General features: G+C 41.8%; 1 protein-coding gene across 2 annotated transcripts; it reads left to right on the top strand.

The window, feature by feature from the left end:
• The first annotated feature begins 12,545 nt into the window (after positions 1-12,545).
• On the top strand, positions 12,546-16,191 carry evx1 (even-skipped homeobox 1). 2 transcript variants are annotated; one of them, XM_038796403.1, is made up of 3 exons: positions 12,546-12,948; positions 13,987-14,219; positions 15,658-16,191. In XM_038796403.1, exons 1-3 carry the CDS (start codon positions 12,549-12,551, stop codon positions 16,189-16,191), a joined length of 1,167 nt encoding a protein of 388 aa, XP_038652331.1. In that variant the 5' UTR covers positions 12,546-12,548. The 2 variants fall into 2 exon arrangements, with proteins under 2 accessions (XP_038652331.1, XP_038652330.1); XM_038796402.1 differs by having other exon boundaries at positions 12,549-12,953; positions 13,986-14,219.
• The last annotated feature ends 4,432 nt before the right edge of the window (positions 16,192-20,623 follow it).

Here is a 20,623-nt window from a genome sequence, read left to right on the forward strand (position 1 = left end):
GTGAGGATCCACTGCCCCTTCATCCAGATGACCTGTCTCAAGTGAGTTGTTTATGCAAGTCAAAATGATCCATCCCTCTCATTGACCACATGTTTATTCTTTCACAGGATCTCCATCTGATGGGGCCGGACCATCCAGAGTCAGTCCCCCCGCTGTCACTCAAGAGAACATCTGAGAGGAGACCATCATCGAGGCATCACAGTTAGCAGCCCCACCTTCTATCAGTGCAGAAACACACACCTCGGTGGGCGATATCAGTAGACAGGCTTCTGGGGCACAATCTGGTAAGTACCACGTAGTTACAGATAAGGTGAAGGCAGGAACATCCAAGGGAGACAGGAGTCAGAGGTCTGATGGATCCCAGGACTCAGGGTCCCAGTCAGATGCCGAGCCTCTGGACAAGATTATCCCAGAGCTGATGCTGATAGTACGACACTGCTGTCAGAAGGGGATGTCAGTGACATTCTGGTGAGTGCATAGCCGATTGGAGCAGCCCCGAAGGCCACGGGCACAGGAGATGATGCCGACAATGTGTGGCACCAAGGCCAACACTGGTAGGGTGGTGACTGCAGTGGAAGGCCATGGAGTCCCCCAGGACCCTACGGGCACCATTTAGGAGGAGGGAGAGCTGGAGGTCAGGCTGGGGCCTGCCACCAAGGAGGCAACAGCAGTCTCCAATTCTTCTGAATCCCATCGTCTGACACCAGTGCATCTCAAGGGCAGCTGGCAGAACAAGTTGGCGTGTGGCGCCAGTAAGTCGGTCGGAGCCATCCAGCTCCTAGGCCCTCGAAAGGATGTTCACCAAGGGCAACAAAGGCCACAGTGTGCGAAAGTAGCAGGCCGCCCCCACCCCTGATGTGCATCCTGGGGACACACCTATACATAACAGTAGACCATGTATGACCAACAAGATTGAGGATGATTGAGTGAGCCCTGCGGGGGGAGGGGAGGGTTTGTTGTCACTGGGTTGGGGGGTGGCAGGTATCACTATCTGTAGCTGGGAGGAATGTGAAACCGCTATCACGTTATTCTTCACAGCGAGACTGCCTTTACTGCCACTCCTGTGCTGCCCTCCGCTCCCCCAACACCCGTCCCCTGGGCACAGTGGTCAAAGATCAAACACCCCTGATGCAGACCCCGTTCAGAGGATGGGTGTGTGCGCGCTGTCAACAGAAAGACAGGAGTCAAACTTTAGCATAAACTGAGAAGCACCAGAGCTTACCTCACAGCGAGTGATCATCACTCTCCTGCCTTGTCTATTGACCTGCTGACAGTGTAGACACAGGCTCATCACCCTCGGGGGATGTTACTCAGATCCTTGGAGGGTGGAACACGGTAATTCCCCTGTAGCCATAATATGTGGCAACCATGAGATGGTCCAGTACATTTAGCTCTGACTAAGTTAGTCACAAAAAAGCAATTATGCACATTTGAATAAAGTGAAACCAATATAATGTGAAGTACTTACAAGTGAAGTTTGATTTTGAAAAAAACACCTATGCAACTCTTACGTTAGTGGCAATGGAGTTGGGCAGGTAATGATTTGGCCATGATGTAGAGGGATCCCGTTTGACCAGGAGGATTTCTCATAGCCTGCCCATACCTGTTGTATTGTCAGCTGACAGCGGGTTTCACCATTGAAAGGCTTCCTCTGCTGGAACTTTAAATTTGAATTGTAATTGTGCGGCAAATGGGAAAAAGCAAGAGAGAGTAAGTGACCCATACTTCTGCTTACACCATCAGAAATAGCATGATATTGACAAAACAAAGCCCGCCCCTCCACCCACCACCAAAATGGGGATTTGTGGAGAAAAGCATCAACACAACGCAATAATCCAAATCACCTGTTTCTGTGTAACTGATGATTGAACAAAAACAATTTGTGGTTACATGGCATCCTTAATACACAGAAGCATCTAAATGGGGTTCAGCAAGACATAACCTGACAGATTTTATGAAGCTTTGGCTGTACAAGAAAGAGATTGATGTAACTCAAGCGCAATAGTTTTTTTTAGTTCTGATAATTGAGATCACATTTTTCTCCGTGTGTTTGTTTGCTAATGATGCTGACGTTGGTCCTAGATCTCATCAATTGCAGGCTCAATAACTAAGCTGCAGACTAGAAATCAGAACCAGTGGGAGGAAATGTCTTGTTGCATAACCTGATTGCTTTTTAATGAAGTAATTGCATGAATGTCTGTATTCCTAATAATCTAGCATGTGCATCATCTCCTGCGGATGCAAAAGTTCTACCTTACAGATGAACTATTGAAACGGTTCTTAACAAAACATTAGCCGAGTACTTACTGGTGTTAAATCACAGAATCCCTGCAAAGCAGGAGGCTATTCGGCCCATTGAGTTTGCACTGATCCATGTCAAACCCTATCCCTACATCCCCATAACCTTTTTTAAAAATAAGTTTAGAGTACCCAATTCACTTTTTCCAATTAAGGGTCAATTTAGCGTGGCCAATCCACCTAACCTGCATATCTTTGGGTTGTGGGGGCGAACCTTGGACCTCGGCGCCGTGAGGCAATAGGGGTAACCCACAGCGCCACCGTGCTGCCCGCACAACCCCATAACCAAACCTTCACATCACTGACACATAGGGGCAATTTAGCATGGCCAATCCACCTACCCTGTACACCTTTGGGTGTGGGAGGAAACCAGAGCACCCGGAAAAAACCCACGCAGCCACTGTGAGAACGTACAAACTCCACACAGACAGTGACCCAAAGCCAGTATTGATCCTGGGTACCTGGCACTGTGAGGCAGCAATGCTAACCATTGTGCTCTTGTGCCGCCCATAAGGAGCATCATATAGATTCTCAATCTCAGATTGATATGTAACCATGATTTCCCATGCGATTTAATAAAACAATGGTGTCATCCATTGTGAAATGTGCGCCTAGTTTTGATAAATTCATCTGATTAACCTTCACAGAAAAGCAACATGGGTATGGCCACGACACCTCCCAGTTTAAAGTGTTTATATCAAGGTTATTTAAAAAGATGACCACAAGGGGCTGGTTTAGCTCACTCAGCTAAATCGCTGGCTTTTAAAGCAGACCAAGCAGGCCAGCAGCACGGTTCGATTCCCGTACCAGCCTCCCTGGGCAGGTGCCGGAATGTGGCGACTAGGGACTTTTCACAGTAACTTAATTGAAGCCTACTAGTGACAATAGGCGATTTTCATTTCATTTCACATTAATAGTAGTATAGGATATTTTTTAATGATGTGGCTGTATAATGAGCAATTTGTAATCTGAATTTGCTGCTTGTTGAAAATTATTGGTCATGCAATTAGCGAGCTTGCATCTATATCTGTTACTCAAATCCACCTGTCCTGGTTGAAATACACATTGTCATTGCCCCATTGAGCCACTAGATGGAGCATGTAATAACTGACGTATTCTACCTGGGAGATAGAAAAAACTGCCTAGCCCATTTTGTTTTCCACAATTATTCTCCATGCAGTAGCATTGGCATAACCTATAAAAAAAACTTGGCCAAAACATGATATTCACATGAAAATGATCATGCCCGAATGAGGCTTATATTTAAATTGTGTCTTTAATGTAATGGAAGGTCTCAAGGCACAGTCATCAGCTCACTCGGCTAAATTGCTGGCTTTTAAAGCAGACCAAGCAGGCCAGCAGCACGGTTTGATTCCCGTACCAGCCTCCCCGGACAGGTGCTGGAATGTGGCGACTAGGGGCTTTTCACAGTAACTCCATTGAAGCCTACTCGTGACAATAAGCAATTTTCTTTCTTCTTTCTTTCTATGTCACTGAGGAGCAGCGTGTAGATGATTATTTGGAGGGGTATTCAGTGAAACTATATTTTTTAACTTAAGTGTATCACACCTGTGTCACATCTGTCCAAGTATTATACAGTAAATGTAATTAATTTTAAGCACATTTCTAGAATACCATGTTTACTTAGATGCAATATTAATTCCAAACTTATTTTGCATACCTCTTCATTCACCTGAGGAAGGAGCAGTGCTCTAAAAGCTAGTGTTTGAAACAAACATGTTGGACTTTAACCTGGTGTTGTAAGATTTCTTACTGTGCTCACCCCAGTCCAATGCACGCATCTCCACATTTGAGATTGAGATTTATTTCTCTTAAATTTTCTTTCCTGCTCCTAAAGACCTAAGCTGCTGTGGGATCATTGTCTGCTGAACGCCAGCAGTTGTCACTCACGTCACCTAAATGATCATTCTTCCTATCTGTCAGTAAATGTTCAGAGGTTATTCAGCTACAGGAACCGAATCCTGTCTTTAGCTGACATTTATATACCCAGCCTTCATTTTAAGTAGTCCGACTATCATAGTTTTGTTTTTAAGGAATTAACAAATTTCTATTGATCTATTTATTGTACATCTTGCTTACCCTGTTGTAAAGTAGTTGCCAAAATTATCAATACACATCCTTACTTTGGATGAAGTCAAAAGAGATCCTGGACTTGAAGTTGAATGTTCGAGTGGGTCTTTGATCCACTCGATGCCAGCAACATGCTGCATATGTCCACATGTTCAGGAAGGCCTTTGACACACTATTCAATGCTTGTAACATTCTGGACATGTCCGCAGTATGTTCATGAAAGCCTTTGGCACACTATTCAATGCACGCAACATTCTGCACATGTGCAAGGACTGTTCAAGAAGGCATGCTACAAGCAAGATTCTGTGCATGTATAAATTGTCCAAAGCACATTAGTTGGTACATTAGCAGGTGTTGCTTTATTTTTGCTTGTTATTTTACCCTGTAGTATGCGTGTAAAGTCTGCAAAATGGCTAGAAAATATATATTAAGTGACAAAGGCTCCACTTCTCCCAAAGCTAAGAGGCAAACCTATTCCAGCATTTTGGAATAGAAACTAGGAGGGCTATACTGTGATGATGCCAAACAATAAGTAACAGCCATAGCGAGTACACTTGGGATTCCGCTAATGACTGTCCACCGAGATGAACAAAGATAAGATAAAGGTTAGAGGCTAACGTTCTACTCCTGTAAGTACAATAAGATTAGTTTAGGTGCAGCATGTTAGAAAATATGGAACCACTGCTGAGTGTGTGGACTGAGGACCAGAAACAAAGGAACTTGTCCATTAACAGGCTGACTATCGGAAGAAAGGCTTAATGTTTGTTCAATTAGCTGAAACAGCAAGAAGTTAAGAGTTTGACCAGTTTTGAAACTATTGCAAGATATGGATTTGGTAGATTCAAGAGACGCCATAGTCCACAAGGCAATTGGATGAATGGTGAAGCTGCAGAAGCAGATAAAGTAGAAGCCATCTGAATACCATTGCTGATGAGGGAGGCTACATACCACAGCAAACCTTCAACGTGGATGCGACCAGTCTTTTTTGGAAGAGAATGTCCAGCAGTACATTTATTTCAACCGAAACCTGTGTCAGGATTCAAGCCACTTAAAGATAAATTGACTTTGTTACAGGTAGCTGTGCACAATGTGACTTCTTTGTGTGTCACGCAGAAAATCAAAGAACTTATGAACATGTGTATATATGAATGAGGAACAGAGGTAGGCCACTCAGCCCCTCGAGCCTGCTCTGCCATTCAATAAGATCATGGCTGACCTGATTGAAACCTCAACTCCCACATTCTCAAGTACACCCAATAACCTGTCACCCTCCTAACTAATTAATAAACTATCTACCTCTGCTTTGAAAATATTCAAATACTCTGATTCCACTGGCTTCTGAGAAAGAAAGGCTCATGACCCTCTGAGAGAAGAGAAATTCTTGCCATCTCTGGCTTATTTTTAAACAGTGACCCCCTACTTATAGATTCTTCCACAAGAGGAAACTTTTCAAATCCACCCTGTCAAGACCACCTGGTGATCTTGAAGGTTTCAGTCAAGTTGCCTCTTATTCTTTTCAACTCCAGCAGATGCAAGCCTAACCAGTCCAAAATCTTTCCTCATAGGACAGCTTGTCCATTTTGGGTATTAGTCTAGTAAACCTTCTCTGAACTGCTTCCAATGCGCGCCCCCCCCCCCCCCCTCCCACTTTGAATAAGGAGTACACAGTACTCCAGTACTCCAGATGTGGTCTCACCACATAACAGTGCTGTGTAACTGAAGTGTTATGGCCAGGAGGGCAGAGGGGTTAAACAGCACCAATTTCTCCTTTCAACATCAACCTGTAAACAGAAAAGTATTTTTGACTTGCTTCCCCAATAATACATCACGGCAAATTTCCCAACCCCTCACTTTTGGTGTGATCGAATTTTCTATTAATATTCACACAGCAAATGCAAGATGGGATAAACTCAAAGTGTTAAGCTTATTTGCGCATGTTCAAAATGCAAAAAGAGGGTTCTCAAAATCTTGCCTTTTGCATTCATACAGCAGAAGACGGATAGGGGAATGAAACGTTTTATCATGCGGAGACCACAGAAAAGATAAATATTGGTCAAGTGGGACCAGAATCTAGGATCAAAGTGCAATAAAGTATTTCCTTTGAGGTGAGCGAGCTAAACATCGATGCTTTATCATTCACTTTTTCTGTGGCATTAACCTCACACAATTGTGTTGGGCAGGCAGAGATTAATCAGTCTTGTTGGCTATGGTACAGAGTTTCTAGCAGACGCAGTGTATACGGGTGGCCAGCTGTCCAACCTAGGCTAGAGCTCCTTGTTTGTGAGGCTCCTATTTAGTTGGTAAAAATGCAAACTATGACTTTGCAGTTGAGGAAGGCAATATTACTGGTTCCACACCCAGAGGCCCATGTCACATGACTCCCATGTCTCCACACTATCTTTGACAAAGGACATGTATTCCTCATCTGGGCCCCTAAGTTGGTAAATGTCCCAACTATTTGGAATTGAAAGGAAGGTTGCAGGGTCCTATGTCTTGGCAGACGAGCAGTTTCCAGCTCACCAGCCTGGGTTATGAAAATGCAAATTGCATTTGTATAACTCTCTTTGAATTTGATCTAGGCATTCCACAGAGGGCAACTTTAGAACAATGCAAGATTATAGCAAGAGACACCTTCCTGCAATTTGGAGTTCGACAAGAAATCTTGGGTGACAATGAGCATGTTTTCTGAGTGGTTTTTATTGTATTTTTTTCCTTGTTGTCAAGGAATATTGTGTCTGGAACAACATTGTCCGCTAAGTATTACCATATATCAGCCATAATGCACATTCTGGAGTTATTGATCTCAAACTGATGGTGCATCAACAGCCAAAGAGTGCATGCAGGTAAAGGTTCCCTCCACTTCATGGAACCTAGAACATAGAACCCCTACGGTGCAGAAGGAGGCCATTTAGCCCTTTGCACTAACTTTCAGAAAAGTACCCTCCCTAAGCCCATTCTTCCACCACATCCCTGTAACCATATTTTCATGTTTTATTTAAGTGCTGGGTACAAAGTCCCAAAATTTTTATAAGTATATACAGCATAAAAACAAGCCATGCTGACATTCATGCTCCACATGAGTTTCATCCCCCCCATTCGTCATCTCATACCCTTAACATATCCTTCTATACCTTTCTCCCTCATTTGCTTAACTAACTGTCCCTTACTTACATTTATGCTACTTGCCTCAATATTCCTGTGGCAGCAGATTCCATATTCTAACCACTGTCAGGGTAAAAGCACTTTCTCCTAAACTCCCTACTGGAATTATTAGTGACAATCTTATATTTAGGGATGTTAGTTCTGCTCTCGCCCACACCCTCTTAATATCCACCTTATCAAACACTATCATAAGCTTAAATACCTCTATCATGTCACCATTCAGTCTTTTCCATTTGGAGAAAAGAGCCTCATTCTGTTCAATATTTGAAGATCATTTTTCACCATCTCCAGTGCTTCTATTTGCTATTTTGACAAGAATTGTTCACAATACTCCAAGTATGGTCCAAAGAATTTTCTGTGCAATTATAACAAAACTCTGATTTTCAGTTTTCCCCATCTAGAAGTCAAGCGTTGTTTGCTTTTTTCAGTGATTTTAATAACCTTTGTTGTTTCTTTTGGTAATTTACTTATCTGTACCCCGGGATTTATTTGTTCCTCCAACCCATTCAGTCAATTTATTTTTCATAGGGTATATGGCCTTCTTTATCACCCTCCCAAAATGTATCACCTCACACTGATCTACTTTGAAGTTTGTTTGCCAATTACAACGTCATTCCCAAGGTTATTCATATCTTCCTGTATTGTGTCACAGGCCTTCGCTACATTAAGTGCACATCTCAATTCAATGTTGTCCATGCATTTAGGAATTATATCTCCTAATCCTGAATCCAAATTATTTATGTTAATAGTGTGATGAATGCGAGAAATTGTTATATTTTATATTTCTTGCAGTAATGTTATTAAAACCTGGGTTATGACACATACAGACAGTATGACTGCCAGAGTGGTGATTAACATGTTGTAAAAGTGAGATGATCAGTGATTTTCAGGTGGAGTGTTCCGCTAATAAATCTTGAGAACCATTTTCTTGTTTATAGATAGCTAGCTAATTGAATATTGTTTAGGTTTGAAGGATCACTGAGGTAAGATAATTTATATGGGGTATTGTTTATGGTCCTTACTAAAATGGTAAAGGGACATCTTGTAAGAATTGACAAAAGAATGCCTTGTGCTTTAGGTACAGATGATGTAATTAATGGGAGAAGATCTGTCTGAAGATTCATTAGGTCCTAGAATTCTAATATGAACAGAGAGGTTTCAGTTTGGTCCTGAAAGTTTTTCTCTCTAAAGATTCTGCACAGAGAAAAGCAAGTAAAACCCTGGTTCTTAATTTAATTCATGAGTGTTTTTAAATATATGTTGGTTTGATTAATTGGAATATCGTGGCAGGTTTAGGAAATAAGTTATGGTGTCTTCTTTTACTTATGAACTACTGTAACTTTAATTGTAAAGCTATTTCTTTGTTGCTCATGTGTTCAATTGTGAGATTCGATAAAAGTTTGTTTCAACATAAAAGATACCTATTAGTTGGTGTTATCACTCCTGTGGTGCGGTAACATTTCCTCACAGTTTTACGAATTGAAAATAGTTGGGTTCTTGTTCGGGATCCTAACAATAATGTGGTCCCAGCACCGATCCTTATGATATGCCCCTTTTAACCATTTGTCAGCCTGAGTAACTACTTTAACTCCTGCTCTGTTTTCTCTTTTGCAGTCAGTTTTCTGTGATTGCCCGGGGGGATTGAATTTCATGTAGCATTCTCTAATAAGCGAGCCTAATGTTGAAAAATGGTATTAAAAAAGAAATACCTTATATTTATATTGTGCTTTTCACCACCTCTGGACATCCCAAAACACTTGACAGTTAATGAAATGCACTGAAGAAATATTGCTCTTCACCCTCCTCAACCTGTCCGCAGCTTTTGACATGGTTAATCACACCATCTTCCACCATCCAATGCCTTCCTATTATTGTCCAGCTGTGTTGGACAGTACGCATATGGTTCCATTCTTATCCATCTAAACATTACCACAGAATCACCTGTAGTGGCAGCACTTCCAGTTTCCACGTGGTTACCTCTGGTGTCCTGCAAGGATTTATTGGCCCTTTCCTAGTCTATTTACATCTGTATGCTGCATTTTGGTGACATGGTCAAAAGGCAGCATAGGTTTCCAAATGTATTCTGATAATGCGCAGCTCTCCACCTCACCGCCACCTCTCTCAACTCCTCCATTTGTTGTTACATTTTCAAATTGCCTGACTGGCAACCAGTACTGGATGATCAGAAATTTCCTCCAGTTAAATATAGGTAAGATCAAAACCATTGTCTGCAGTCATTGCTAGAAACTCCTTTCCCTACCTACCAACAACGGCATCCCTTCCCTACAAAAGCTGCCAACACTATTTGCAACCTTTGTGTCATATTTGAACCTGAGATAATCTTCCAATTTAAATACTTGCACCACCAGTAAAACTGTCTGTTTCCAGCTATATAACATCACCTGACTCTGCCCTTAGCTCAGTTCAGCTGCAGTTGAAACCCTCATTCATGTATTTGCAACACCTCTGGTCTTAAATATTTCAACACACTCCCAGCTGGAACCCCACATTCTACCATCCATTAGCATGAAGTCATCTAAAGCTCTGTTGCCTTAACTTGCACCAGACCCCATTCGCCCTCTCCCCCTGTGAATTGACAACACCTCTATTTTAAAGGTCTCATCCATATTTGCAAATCCTTCCTTGTCTGCACCCGTCTCCACCTCTGTAATCTCCACCAGCCCCAGAACCTTCTGAGATATATGCACTCCTTTAATTCTGACCACTTGAGCCGCCTCGATTTTAATCACTCCACTGTATCTTCAGCCGCCTGGACCCTAAACTCTGGTACTCCCTTCCCATGCCTCCCTGCCTCTCTAACCCACTTCCTCCTTTAAGGCTCTTTGACCAAATTTTGTTCATTTACCCGAACAATGTTTTATGTGGCTTGGTGTCATATTTTGCTTCATAATGACACTGTGAAGCCCTTGGGGCATTTCACTGCTTTAAAAATGCTATAGAAATTTAAGCTGCTACCTTTTTAAGTGTGGCTATTGATTTTCAAGTAGGAGAGTGTGGCTGCTAATTTTGCAGAAAGCAAGCTCCCAAAAACAGCATTGAAATCATGAACAAATATTCCGTTTTATTAGTGATGCAGGAGCATCTAATTTCTCAAAACATTTTGCCTGAATGGTTTAAGGTCACAGGAGCACTTAGGAATTCCTGCCTGAAAGTGTGTTTGAGTGTGACTCAGTCATCCAACTGCATATAATAATAGAGCTTAATTTTCATTTAAAAAATAACAGTTTAGCATTCCTTGAAGCAATGGGATGAGAAAAGCCGTGTATTGTTGCTTCATGCTATGATTGACGCTTCCACACCACACCAGCAAACCCCCCCCCCCCCCCCCCCCCCCCACACACACACACACACTTAGATGGCGTTCATACGCCAGTTGGCCTGTAGTGACCTGTCTTGGAATCGTGTTCTGTTCTTTAATCTCCAACAAATATTGTGACATTTTAACACGTGTTTCCCCGCACCCCCGAAAAATTCACAATGCTTGAACCATGTTATCTATCAATTGAGATAAGGCGTACACATTTATGTTGCGGGTTTCAGTTGAAATCGCTCAGAATGTCATTACAGTGACCTGTTAGTGACGTTAATATTCTCCTATATGGGAGCTCACTCTCCCCATTTCACCTTGTTTGAATAGTTACCAAATGTTACCTAAGGAAGCATTATAAAACACAACCCGTGTACACTATCCGAGAAAGCATTTTGCTGAGCGTTTTATTTGATCATACAGGAAGCATTACACTAAGGTTATAAATTGATAGCTCCAAAAGAAAAAAAACAATAGGTTTAACACCTATTAACTCCCGGAACATTATTTCCAAACCTCCTGCACAACATTTCCGATTGGGCTGAAATAACGACATGAAAGCTGCACTGGGAAAGCTCAAATCAGAAAATCAAATCCAAATTACAATTCAAATAATAAATTTAAATACTTACCTACCCAACATGCACAAGCTGCACGGATTGATGGTAGAGATATGTCTCAATAAAATGTATTTTTAAAGTAAAAACTCCTCAAACAAACTTCCGTGTTTTCGGGTACATTTCACCTGATTAAACAAACAACATGGTAACCGTTCCTTCAGCTCCTATGTTTTTAGTATGAACTACAATAAACAGAGGGGCTGCATCCCCGCAAAGATCCCTAGGGTTAGTGTTGGGGTTGCTTCGTCCTCCACGATTGACTTGTTAGTATAATATTGCATTTGGAAGCTCGGAGACCAATCTAAAACTGTGTGCAAAAACAAAAACCTGTCTGGGAAGCGGGCTGCACAAATATACATATCAATGTGAAAAATTATCAGCAAACTCTCATTATGATGAACGTGTTTCGTCCAATATATTAATGGGCGATGCACAATGTTATCTGCCACTTCTGTTTCCCTTCTCGTAGAAAAGACGTTTCCAAGTGTTTTCCTGAGGCGTAAGGAAAGCAACATTTTGAAGGATTCCGCTTACACGATGCTCGATATGTAATGTATTCGCATTTCACGATGCAATGGAGTAGCAAAGAAAAGTTGACGGTGTTCCTGTCTCCATCTCCCCTGAGAGGTAATGTTGTGGACTCTCTCATTTGTGGGAGCTGTTCAATACGTTCCGCACTACCTCCCCACCCCCCTCTCTCTCTCTCTCTACTTACGTGCATACAGCAGCGACAAGCTGAAGCTCCTTTCATCTTCACGGTGGCAGGCGTTATCTACTTGTAAACCGGTTACAATCAGTTTGCTGGCGTCACCCGGGCACTGCAATGACGATTACAACATAAGAATGACAGATTAGAAAGAGCAGGCAATGGTGATCCTCCCCAGACCCTCAGTGCTTCCGAGAGCAGTGCTCACATCAGAAGGTCAATTACATCTCAGTGCCCCCCCCCCCCCCCCCTCCTCCCATCCCGTGTGTGTGTGTTCCCTTGAACTGTGTCCTCTTGCTTGTGATCCTCTGCTGCCTCTGATTTGATCTCAGATCTGTACACAATGGAATCAAGAAAGGAGATGCTGCTGATGATGGAGCGAGGTCAGCATGGCAATCTTGTTGGCAGGAGGGTGTCGAATCCGTTAGGACCAGCTGGAAGCCCCGTGACCGAGTCCCGTGAAAACGGGGTGCCGAGGAATTGTTTGAGCCCTGGGTCGGCGCCTGTGACACTGGAGAGTGGGGACGAAGAGGGCGATGCCAGAACCGGTGGGAACACTCAGATGAGACCCGGCCCAAGACTCCTTGTCCCGGACAAGTCATCATCAGATGGTCGCATGGCGAAAAGTAAATGCCTCTCTGTCCAAAATAGTCCGGAAACGGAGTCCGATTATTATGATGAGGTAGATGTCAGTTGTACAACAGACGGTGTGCCGGGAAATCCAGATTACCACGGAAACAAAGGTAATTATCTATTTCCATTGCAACAGAGATTTGCTTTACATACAAGCGTTAATTTTTAAAGTTTTTCTTAAAGTAAACTAGCATATGCAGTAATTATTACTAAATTTATATATTGGGAAAAGAGACAAACTATACCTGTCTGGCTCATCTAATGTGTGTTTCATGACCAATGTTAAAATGCACATTTTTTTCGAAGGATGAATTATTGGCATTTATTTTAAATTGTACAATTAAAATCTACATGTTAATTGGTGAGATGCTTTCATAATTCGAATTTTCACCAATTGAATTGAGTTTTGATGTAAATATATATTTAAAAAAGAACTGTAAAAGGTGTAATCAAGAGGGTAACAGAAATTGGACCAAGAAACTCGTTGCGATTTTATTTGGTTGCTTGATGGATTACGGAAACTCGTTTCAGGACCGTAAAGCGATTATTGAATCCCAGGTTGAGAGGAGTTAACACCTTTGAGGCTTCAGATTGTCACTTTCGGTGAGTCGAGCCGGCGCCAGGTCGGAAATAAGTATCTATAGATGAGCCGGTGCATATGAAAGCATCTCAGTTAGCAAGCAGCCGGCATCCACTTTATAGTCACATGCAAGCCAGGGGGGGAAGAGACAGAGGGGAAAAGGGCAGAAAAAGGGAGTCCATTTCAAATGAGCTTAGGAATTATCTCCACACTTGGTGCAAGCAGATTGTTCCAGCATAAATTCAGGACTTGATTGTGTTAGAAGGCAGCTGACCCTCCAATGGACACAACCAACGAAGGCTTAAGCAAATTGCATAGGGCGTCTTGTCATTTAGATAAGTTTGGTATACAGTATATAGAGGTATGATTGATATGTAGCTTGGCGGTGTTGGTTATATTTTTCAATTGCGAGTTCAGCTCCTATTTGCAACTAAACAGAACACAATGTGAAATGATGGGAGGGGAGATAGATTTTTGTCTCGAGTTTCCTGTCTTTTTTGCACTGAGCTTACATTGGTGTTATGAATGGCTCACTTGGTGACACTTTTCCACCTGATTGTCGTTGCAGGACACTCTTCCGATCCGATGGGCAGTAACGGAGGGGGAGAGCTGCCCAAAGTAACCGGCTCTCAGAGCCTGATGGGCGGCGGTGGAGCCGATCAGATGCGCCGGTACCGAACCGCATTCACCAGAGAGCAGATCGCCAGGCTGGAGAAGGAATTCTACCGGGAAAACTACGTGTCCAGGCCCAGGAGATGCGAGTTGGCAGCGGCTTTAAATTTGCCAGAAACCACCATCAAGGTGACGGGCAGAATGGAAAGCCTGAGCTGGGCTAATGATGATTGTAAACAATAAGATCAGAAACATACAGGGAAGATGAATGCAATTGGCAGTTGTTGTAAACGATTTGGTCCCTTTAAGACGTAAAGGACGAATATGGGCCTGTATTTAATCACTTTATCAATAGCAAAATAAACATGATTAACTCGGAAAATGATCTTATGTTCGGCACCCCAATGCAAATATATAAATGTATACTTGTGCATATTATTGAAATATCCAGATTCTTGATAGATCGATATTGGTGGCCATGAATTAATCCATGTCAGGACAGATTGTACAAAAGCAGCAAATTCAGAGTAACAGACAAAATGCACCCTTGTAGTGGAACGAATGGTTTTCCAATGTAAGGTCTGAGTTTCCAATGCCTGCTCGTGTATTCACATTCAAATCGGAGCTACTGGAATTCTGAAAGAAGTGTTTTTTTGGTGATACATAGGAACAGCTTTAAAGTATTTGAATCTGTTGCATGAAATACCAGCATTGTAGGCAGGTAACCCCCACCCTCCCGAATGTGAAAGGTGACGACAACAGTCGCATTCTCATCGATGTTAAAAAGACACTATTTTTGATTGTTGCAATTTTTCTCCTGTTATTCTGTGTACCCCCCACCCTCCCCCTATCAAGAACTAATGCCACTAAAAAAAGGATAGAATCTTGGCTAGCCGCGTTTTACCATGGGCGGTGTAACCTGGCACATAATGGTTCAGGGGATTGCAGTGTCCCGTAAAGTGTAACCCAACAGCACTGAATGGGTTAACGCCAATGTGTGAAGGGTCACCAGAGCTTTCCCCAAGGGCAACACGTCTATCTTTCATAATCTGTGTATATAAGTGGCTATATGTATAATATTTAAGTGCACATATGTACATTGTGTACGCTACGAGTTAAAACGTAGAGCTTCATTTCCATGTTATTGGCACAGTTCGCCGTCCTTTTAAGAGCATTGATTTGCTCCAAGCCTTGCGGAGATTTTACAAACTGATTTAACGGCTACAAGATTTAAATGTCAGTACTGTATGCCAAAAAAAAGAATGGTCTAGTAAAAGCTCAGCCGTAAATTTTCGGAGCAGAAGGCCCGGTGTCACAGGGAAACGATCTCTGGGCGATCGTCTTATGCTTTACTTCGCTTGCAATAAATAGCCTTGTTATTTATGAAACAGCATGTCCCACTATAGGGCATCAAGCAGGCAATCATGCTTTGATTCTCAGAACTAATTTACTGTTGAAGATGCTAAAAGATAAATGTTATTCTCCCCAGTGTAATCAGATTGGGAAATAGAAATGCTATTTATTGTGGCGGTGGAAAATATGCTGGCTTGGTGCACTTTTCAAAACAAGTGCAATGTTTACCGAATTATTCCAATTATTTTTTCTATCTTTATTTCTTTTTCTTAAGGTGTGGTTCCAAAATCGCAGAATGAAGGACAAGAGACAGCGTTTGGCCATGACTTGGCCTCATCCTGCCGATCCTACTTTCTATACTTACATGATGAGCCATGCGGCGGCCGCTGGGAACCTGCCCTACCCCTTCCCATCCCATGTACCTCTCCACTACTACCCTCACATGGGCATGTCTGCAGCATCAGCCTCAGCAACCAGTCCCTTCAGCACCCCTCTGAGACCCCTGGACACATTTCGAGTTCTTTCCCACCCCTACCCGCGGCCAGAATTGCTGTGTGCATTCAGACACCCCTCCCTGTACCCTTCTGCCACGAGCCATGGAATTGGCAGCGCAGCCAGCAGCCCTTGCTCATGCCTAACGTGCCACGGCAGCCAATCGAACGGGGTGGTCCAAAGGCCGGCAGGGACAGACTTCACATGTGCGTCAACCTCCAGAACTGACACATTCCTCGCCTTCACACCTTCTGTGTTGAGCAAGGCTGCTGCAGTATCCCTGGACCAGAGGGAAGAAGTTCCTTTAACGAGATAAGGCAACAGCGTGCAGCATGCCAAACCATCTACCTTCCAAATGTGCACACGTCTCTTTCTTGCAAAAGGGGGTTGAACACTTGCGGAAATGTCGGCTCTCTGGATGTCTCGAGCTTGCTTCAAAAGCTCCATTACATTTCTGCGGGACAACATCTCACCCTTTAAACCCATAAAGTGGATTATAATAATTCTCTTTCCTTCGTTCTCTGCCAAATATGTCCTTTGCTGATGAGAGTGTCGTGTATGTGTATTGTTGGGGTTTTAATAGTAAATGTATGATAATATCCTCATCATAGAAACCTGGTGACAAACGTTTAACAAGCCACAATGTGCTGGGGAGCTGAGGAACTCCACTTCACAATCATGTTGTGAGACTGAAAATAGATCGTTTCTCTTTTTTTTGCGTTTTAAACAAATCGCTGATTGATTTGCATTGGTGAAAGTCACCGAGTCTTCTGAGGGCAGGGAAATCTGTACAGTTCTGGAAGCACAAGGCGATATTTAAGTCATTGTATGGAGAGTTTCGTTGGGTGCCATAAGTATCATGTAAAGTAAAGCAGTTAATTCATTTGTTCACAAGCGGTTGTCTTCCAAGTTTTCGAGTCTGGAAGTTGCCACAGCTGAAACGCTTTGGAATTTGAAAATAAAAAATTGCAAGGATTACTGTTTCTGTGTTTGCTTTGCTCTGAATGTGCTGCATTAATGTTTCTACAGCCCCCCTTTTGCTTTGCATTTTCGAAATTACCCCCCCCCCCCCCCCCCCATTGTAAAATGAAAAAAAATGAGAATCACCATAGGTTACCTGGCGTGAAACTTTGTATTCAGTTTTCATAATTTAATTTTGTCATTTCGTGATAAAATTAATAGAACTTCAGGAAGTCAGATGTGGCTTGTTCTATGTATTTTTTTTTAGATAAAAAGGAACTAAAATGATTTGGGATTCATTTGGCATGCAATGTGTTCGATGCAGATATAATTATTTTAACGGAGCCATAACTTGAAAAGTATTTCATAACTGTTCAAAATGTACCCAAATGCAACCACTTTCTTTTTTATAATCATTTAAGAGTATGCAATCTATATAAATTGTTCAGTCGCTGCAATGTTCATGTCACATATCCGATTACAGGATATTGTCCACACAATTATTTCTCACTGTTGATTCAATGTAGCCTGACGTCCACCTGGTTCGCTTTAATTTATGATTTAAACACCCGGATGGTTAAATATGTGCGTTATTGATGATCGTCACTGTGGTACAGAGACAGTGTGCCTATAAATAAACATGCATTCCTTTCAAAAAGGAGCAATTTATATTCAATTTATTTTCACAAATTGCCAATAGACATGTACAGTTAGAAATTGCAAATGGGCGCAAAAGGAAACGTCCGCCTATTTTTGTAGGCCATGCAACTTTTATTGCGACAAATTAGTCCAATTAAAATGCTCATTTGTATAATTATTGCATCGGGCAAATATGAGGATATTTATAATATTTATGTAACCAATTAACATGTGCAATTTGAAGTAGCATTGCTTTTGATTGTGCAGGTGATTGAACATTTCTTAATTTATTCTTGACGTGTGATTGTAAGGAAATGCAGTGAATCTGTTAAAATTCAAACATAATTTAAGCAATTCCAATCACGTATTTTTTTTGTTTCATTTTTCGATCCCTCCCTTCTTCCTATTTGTTTGACATGTAATCAGTAAAACAAATAAACCACTTCGATTAATTACAGTTCTATTGTTTCTTTGAGTAACTTCTAACATTGTATACGAATCGTTTGCAGATTATTGGGAATTCGTTCATTTGATATTGGCCTCTTGCCTTTTTTTTTATTGTTTTCGGTTTTTCTGAGAATGCATGGTTGAAAATAAGGTTGGGTTAAAAAGAGAAAAAGACTTCTGGGGAGGAGGGGGAACAGTTATCCCACTCAGTCCTCCATTTGCCTGGTCAGGCAGTCTTCAGTAGGGCAAGAATAATTTTGTGAAGCTATGGATTTTGATCATGGCGCTGAAATTGTTTTTGACAGGTAAATGGCCCCGCTGTTTCTGTATTGTAAGCCATATTTTCTTTGAGTTAACGGCTAATAGGGAAGCAAAATTAGATGTCTGCAAGTGATGCTGGAATTCAAAGATTGATGATGTCAGCCTCCTGTACAATCAGCATTCTTTAATTGACTGTATTTGCTGGGTAATTGAACCACCACTCTTTGTCTAAATTGAAGTTTCATAGGAATAACAATATATGTTGGTACACGAAATGTTCTCCAGCGTTGATTCAGAATATCCCGATCATATGTGTTTGCTGGATCCTGGTTCCACCCGCCAATTGCTGCTCCAACAGAAGCCCTGATTGTTTAGCTGTGATTGATTGCCTTATTAACGCGTGTTCTTGTAAGTGTGACCAAGTTGATTAGGATGCATATGCTTAGAATAATGTTCCATTTAAGCAAGTGAGTAGAACCGAGAAAGATTTAGATCGCCAGCGAAATGTGAATTCCCAATCCTTGTTTTAAAGATTAGGACTGACAAAAAGGGGAAAGTTTAGATGACAATAACTTAAATTTTTCTTTAAAAAAAAAGTAGATGCACCTATAGCCCTACAATGCAGTCCTGGCTCCAGCTGTTTTCTCATATCTTTGTGAGAGGATATAGATGCTGATGATATATCGAAATGTTACCCTTACTATTGAAACACTTTTGCACCAATTTAGAGAACCACATCTCTCATGTGAGACAATGATCGTATCGGCTGCCAAACGCGTAGAAAATTACAATCTCATTGATTTATAAAGTGCTCCCATTAATTTTGAATTAAAGTGAACAGTTGTTTCTAAGTCAAAAAGGAATAATTTGGGGGAACACTCTGTAGGTAATGCAGCATCTGTTTATAGAACAGCTCAGTTAACTTTCCGGGTGACGACACTTCCAAACTTCTTTCTCAGTACTGCGTAATGAACAAGTTGTCTTAAGCGCTACACTTGTGTCACGTACATCTTGGCTCGTGATCAATTTCAACTCTCGTGCACTTGATCTTCTACACTGGCTATTTGGCCTGTCGCCGTTCATACTTGTGTGCATGTCTAGACATGTGTTTAGGCGCCTACACGTGTGGGAGCTGATGGAAATAAATGCACGTAAGCATTTATGAAGCAAACTTCATTTCTATCATTACAGTTTAGCTGCATTAATCCAGCGTTTAACGTCCCTGTCATCATCTATCGCTCAAGAACCGGCAATGATCCTGCAATGTTGTATCTCAGCAACATCACTGCTGGCTAGCTGGGTGCTGCTGCAAGACAATTAATGTTTGCCCTTGTCATCAGATGCTGGAGTGCTTCCCACCTCCCGTATGTCAGTCAAGTCCGTCCTTTCAAACCCAATCCATGTTTACACACTCTCAGATGAAAAGTCTACTTGATATAAAAGCACCAAGGTCGAAAAATGACGGGCTACCAGAAATGTGCAACAATTAGGCGGCTACATGCTGAATTTGGACCACTGAAATCGCCACTGCCCTAAATTATGTTATATGAATGTAGGTTTAGTTCGTTACAGCAGGGCGAAGAGCTTAAATGGACCCATCAGATGATAATGATGATGAATGAGATATTAATTCAGATACAAGCTAGACAATTTACGCGTTCATCTGTTTAAATAGCCTTCCAAAAATCATTTGGAATCGCGGGTCACAAATTCAATCAATGGCACCATCTTGTAAACGTGAGAGGCTTATGTGTTTATCATACATATTTATAGAATCAGCGCTTTAACTGCCGATCTGGGCCACAGCTCTGCGCCGGTAGAGTTGGCAATGCATTTCCAAACATTATAACCGTACCTAATCCCCGCTTTACAAGCGTTTAAACAAATATCTGAACAAGTGGCAGGTTTACGTCCAGCACTCCGCAATTACTGCCCAGTCAGTTTGAGAAACACAACTGCATGATGTATGTGAAATATATCTTCAATTTTCGTCTCAGGCAACCGTTGCAAAAATGAACTTGTCACAAAGGACAATGTTAAAGGCTGCACCTATAAAGAAGTGGCCAAACCCACTTTAAATCTATTAGCGGCAACATTATTGAGATATATGAATTTCAATAAATAGGGTGTACATCATATCTTGGCCTATTTTAAATATTCATTGTTTTGTGTCCAAACGTATTGTCTTGATGTAACTTCAATATATAACCCAGTGTAAGGATTGTTAGATGTGAACGCATACATAAATAATTCGTATTTTCTGTATCCTGTGCTAGTTGCCTGTTTTATTTGGGGCAGCAAAAATATACAACGGGTTCTTCAGCTACGTATGTGATTTCCGGGCTGAATCTATCCATATCTCGATGTAACGCGCTAGGGTGCATAATGTAATGCCTGTAAGTACGTAGTGCTTGCGTTAACCAATGCATTGTGTGGAGCTT

This window comes from Scyliorhinus canicula, chromosome 5 (genome assembly GCF_902713615.1).
Source record: "Scyliorhinus canicula chromosome 5, sScyCan1.1, whole genome shotgun sequence".
Taxonomy (NCBI): Eukaryota; Metazoa; Chordata; class Chondrichthyes; order Carcharhiniformes; family Scyliorhinidae; genus Scyliorhinus; species Scyliorhinus canicula.

Excerpts from the sequence above, each read along its gene's own strand:
- evx1 (XM_038796402.1), top strand. The coding sequence starts at position 12,549 with ATGGAATCAAGAAAGGAGATGCTGCTGATGATGGAGCGAGGTCAGCAT. Across the intron at positions 12,954-13,985 it reads ACCACGGAAACAAAGGTAAT|GGACACTCTTCCGATCCGAT; the intron begins TATCTATTTCCA and ends ATTGTCGTTGCA. Across the intron at positions 14,220-15,657 it reads TGCCAGAAACCACCATCAAG|GTGTGGTTCCAAAATCGCAG; the intron begins GTGACGGGCAGA and ends CTTTTTCTTAAG.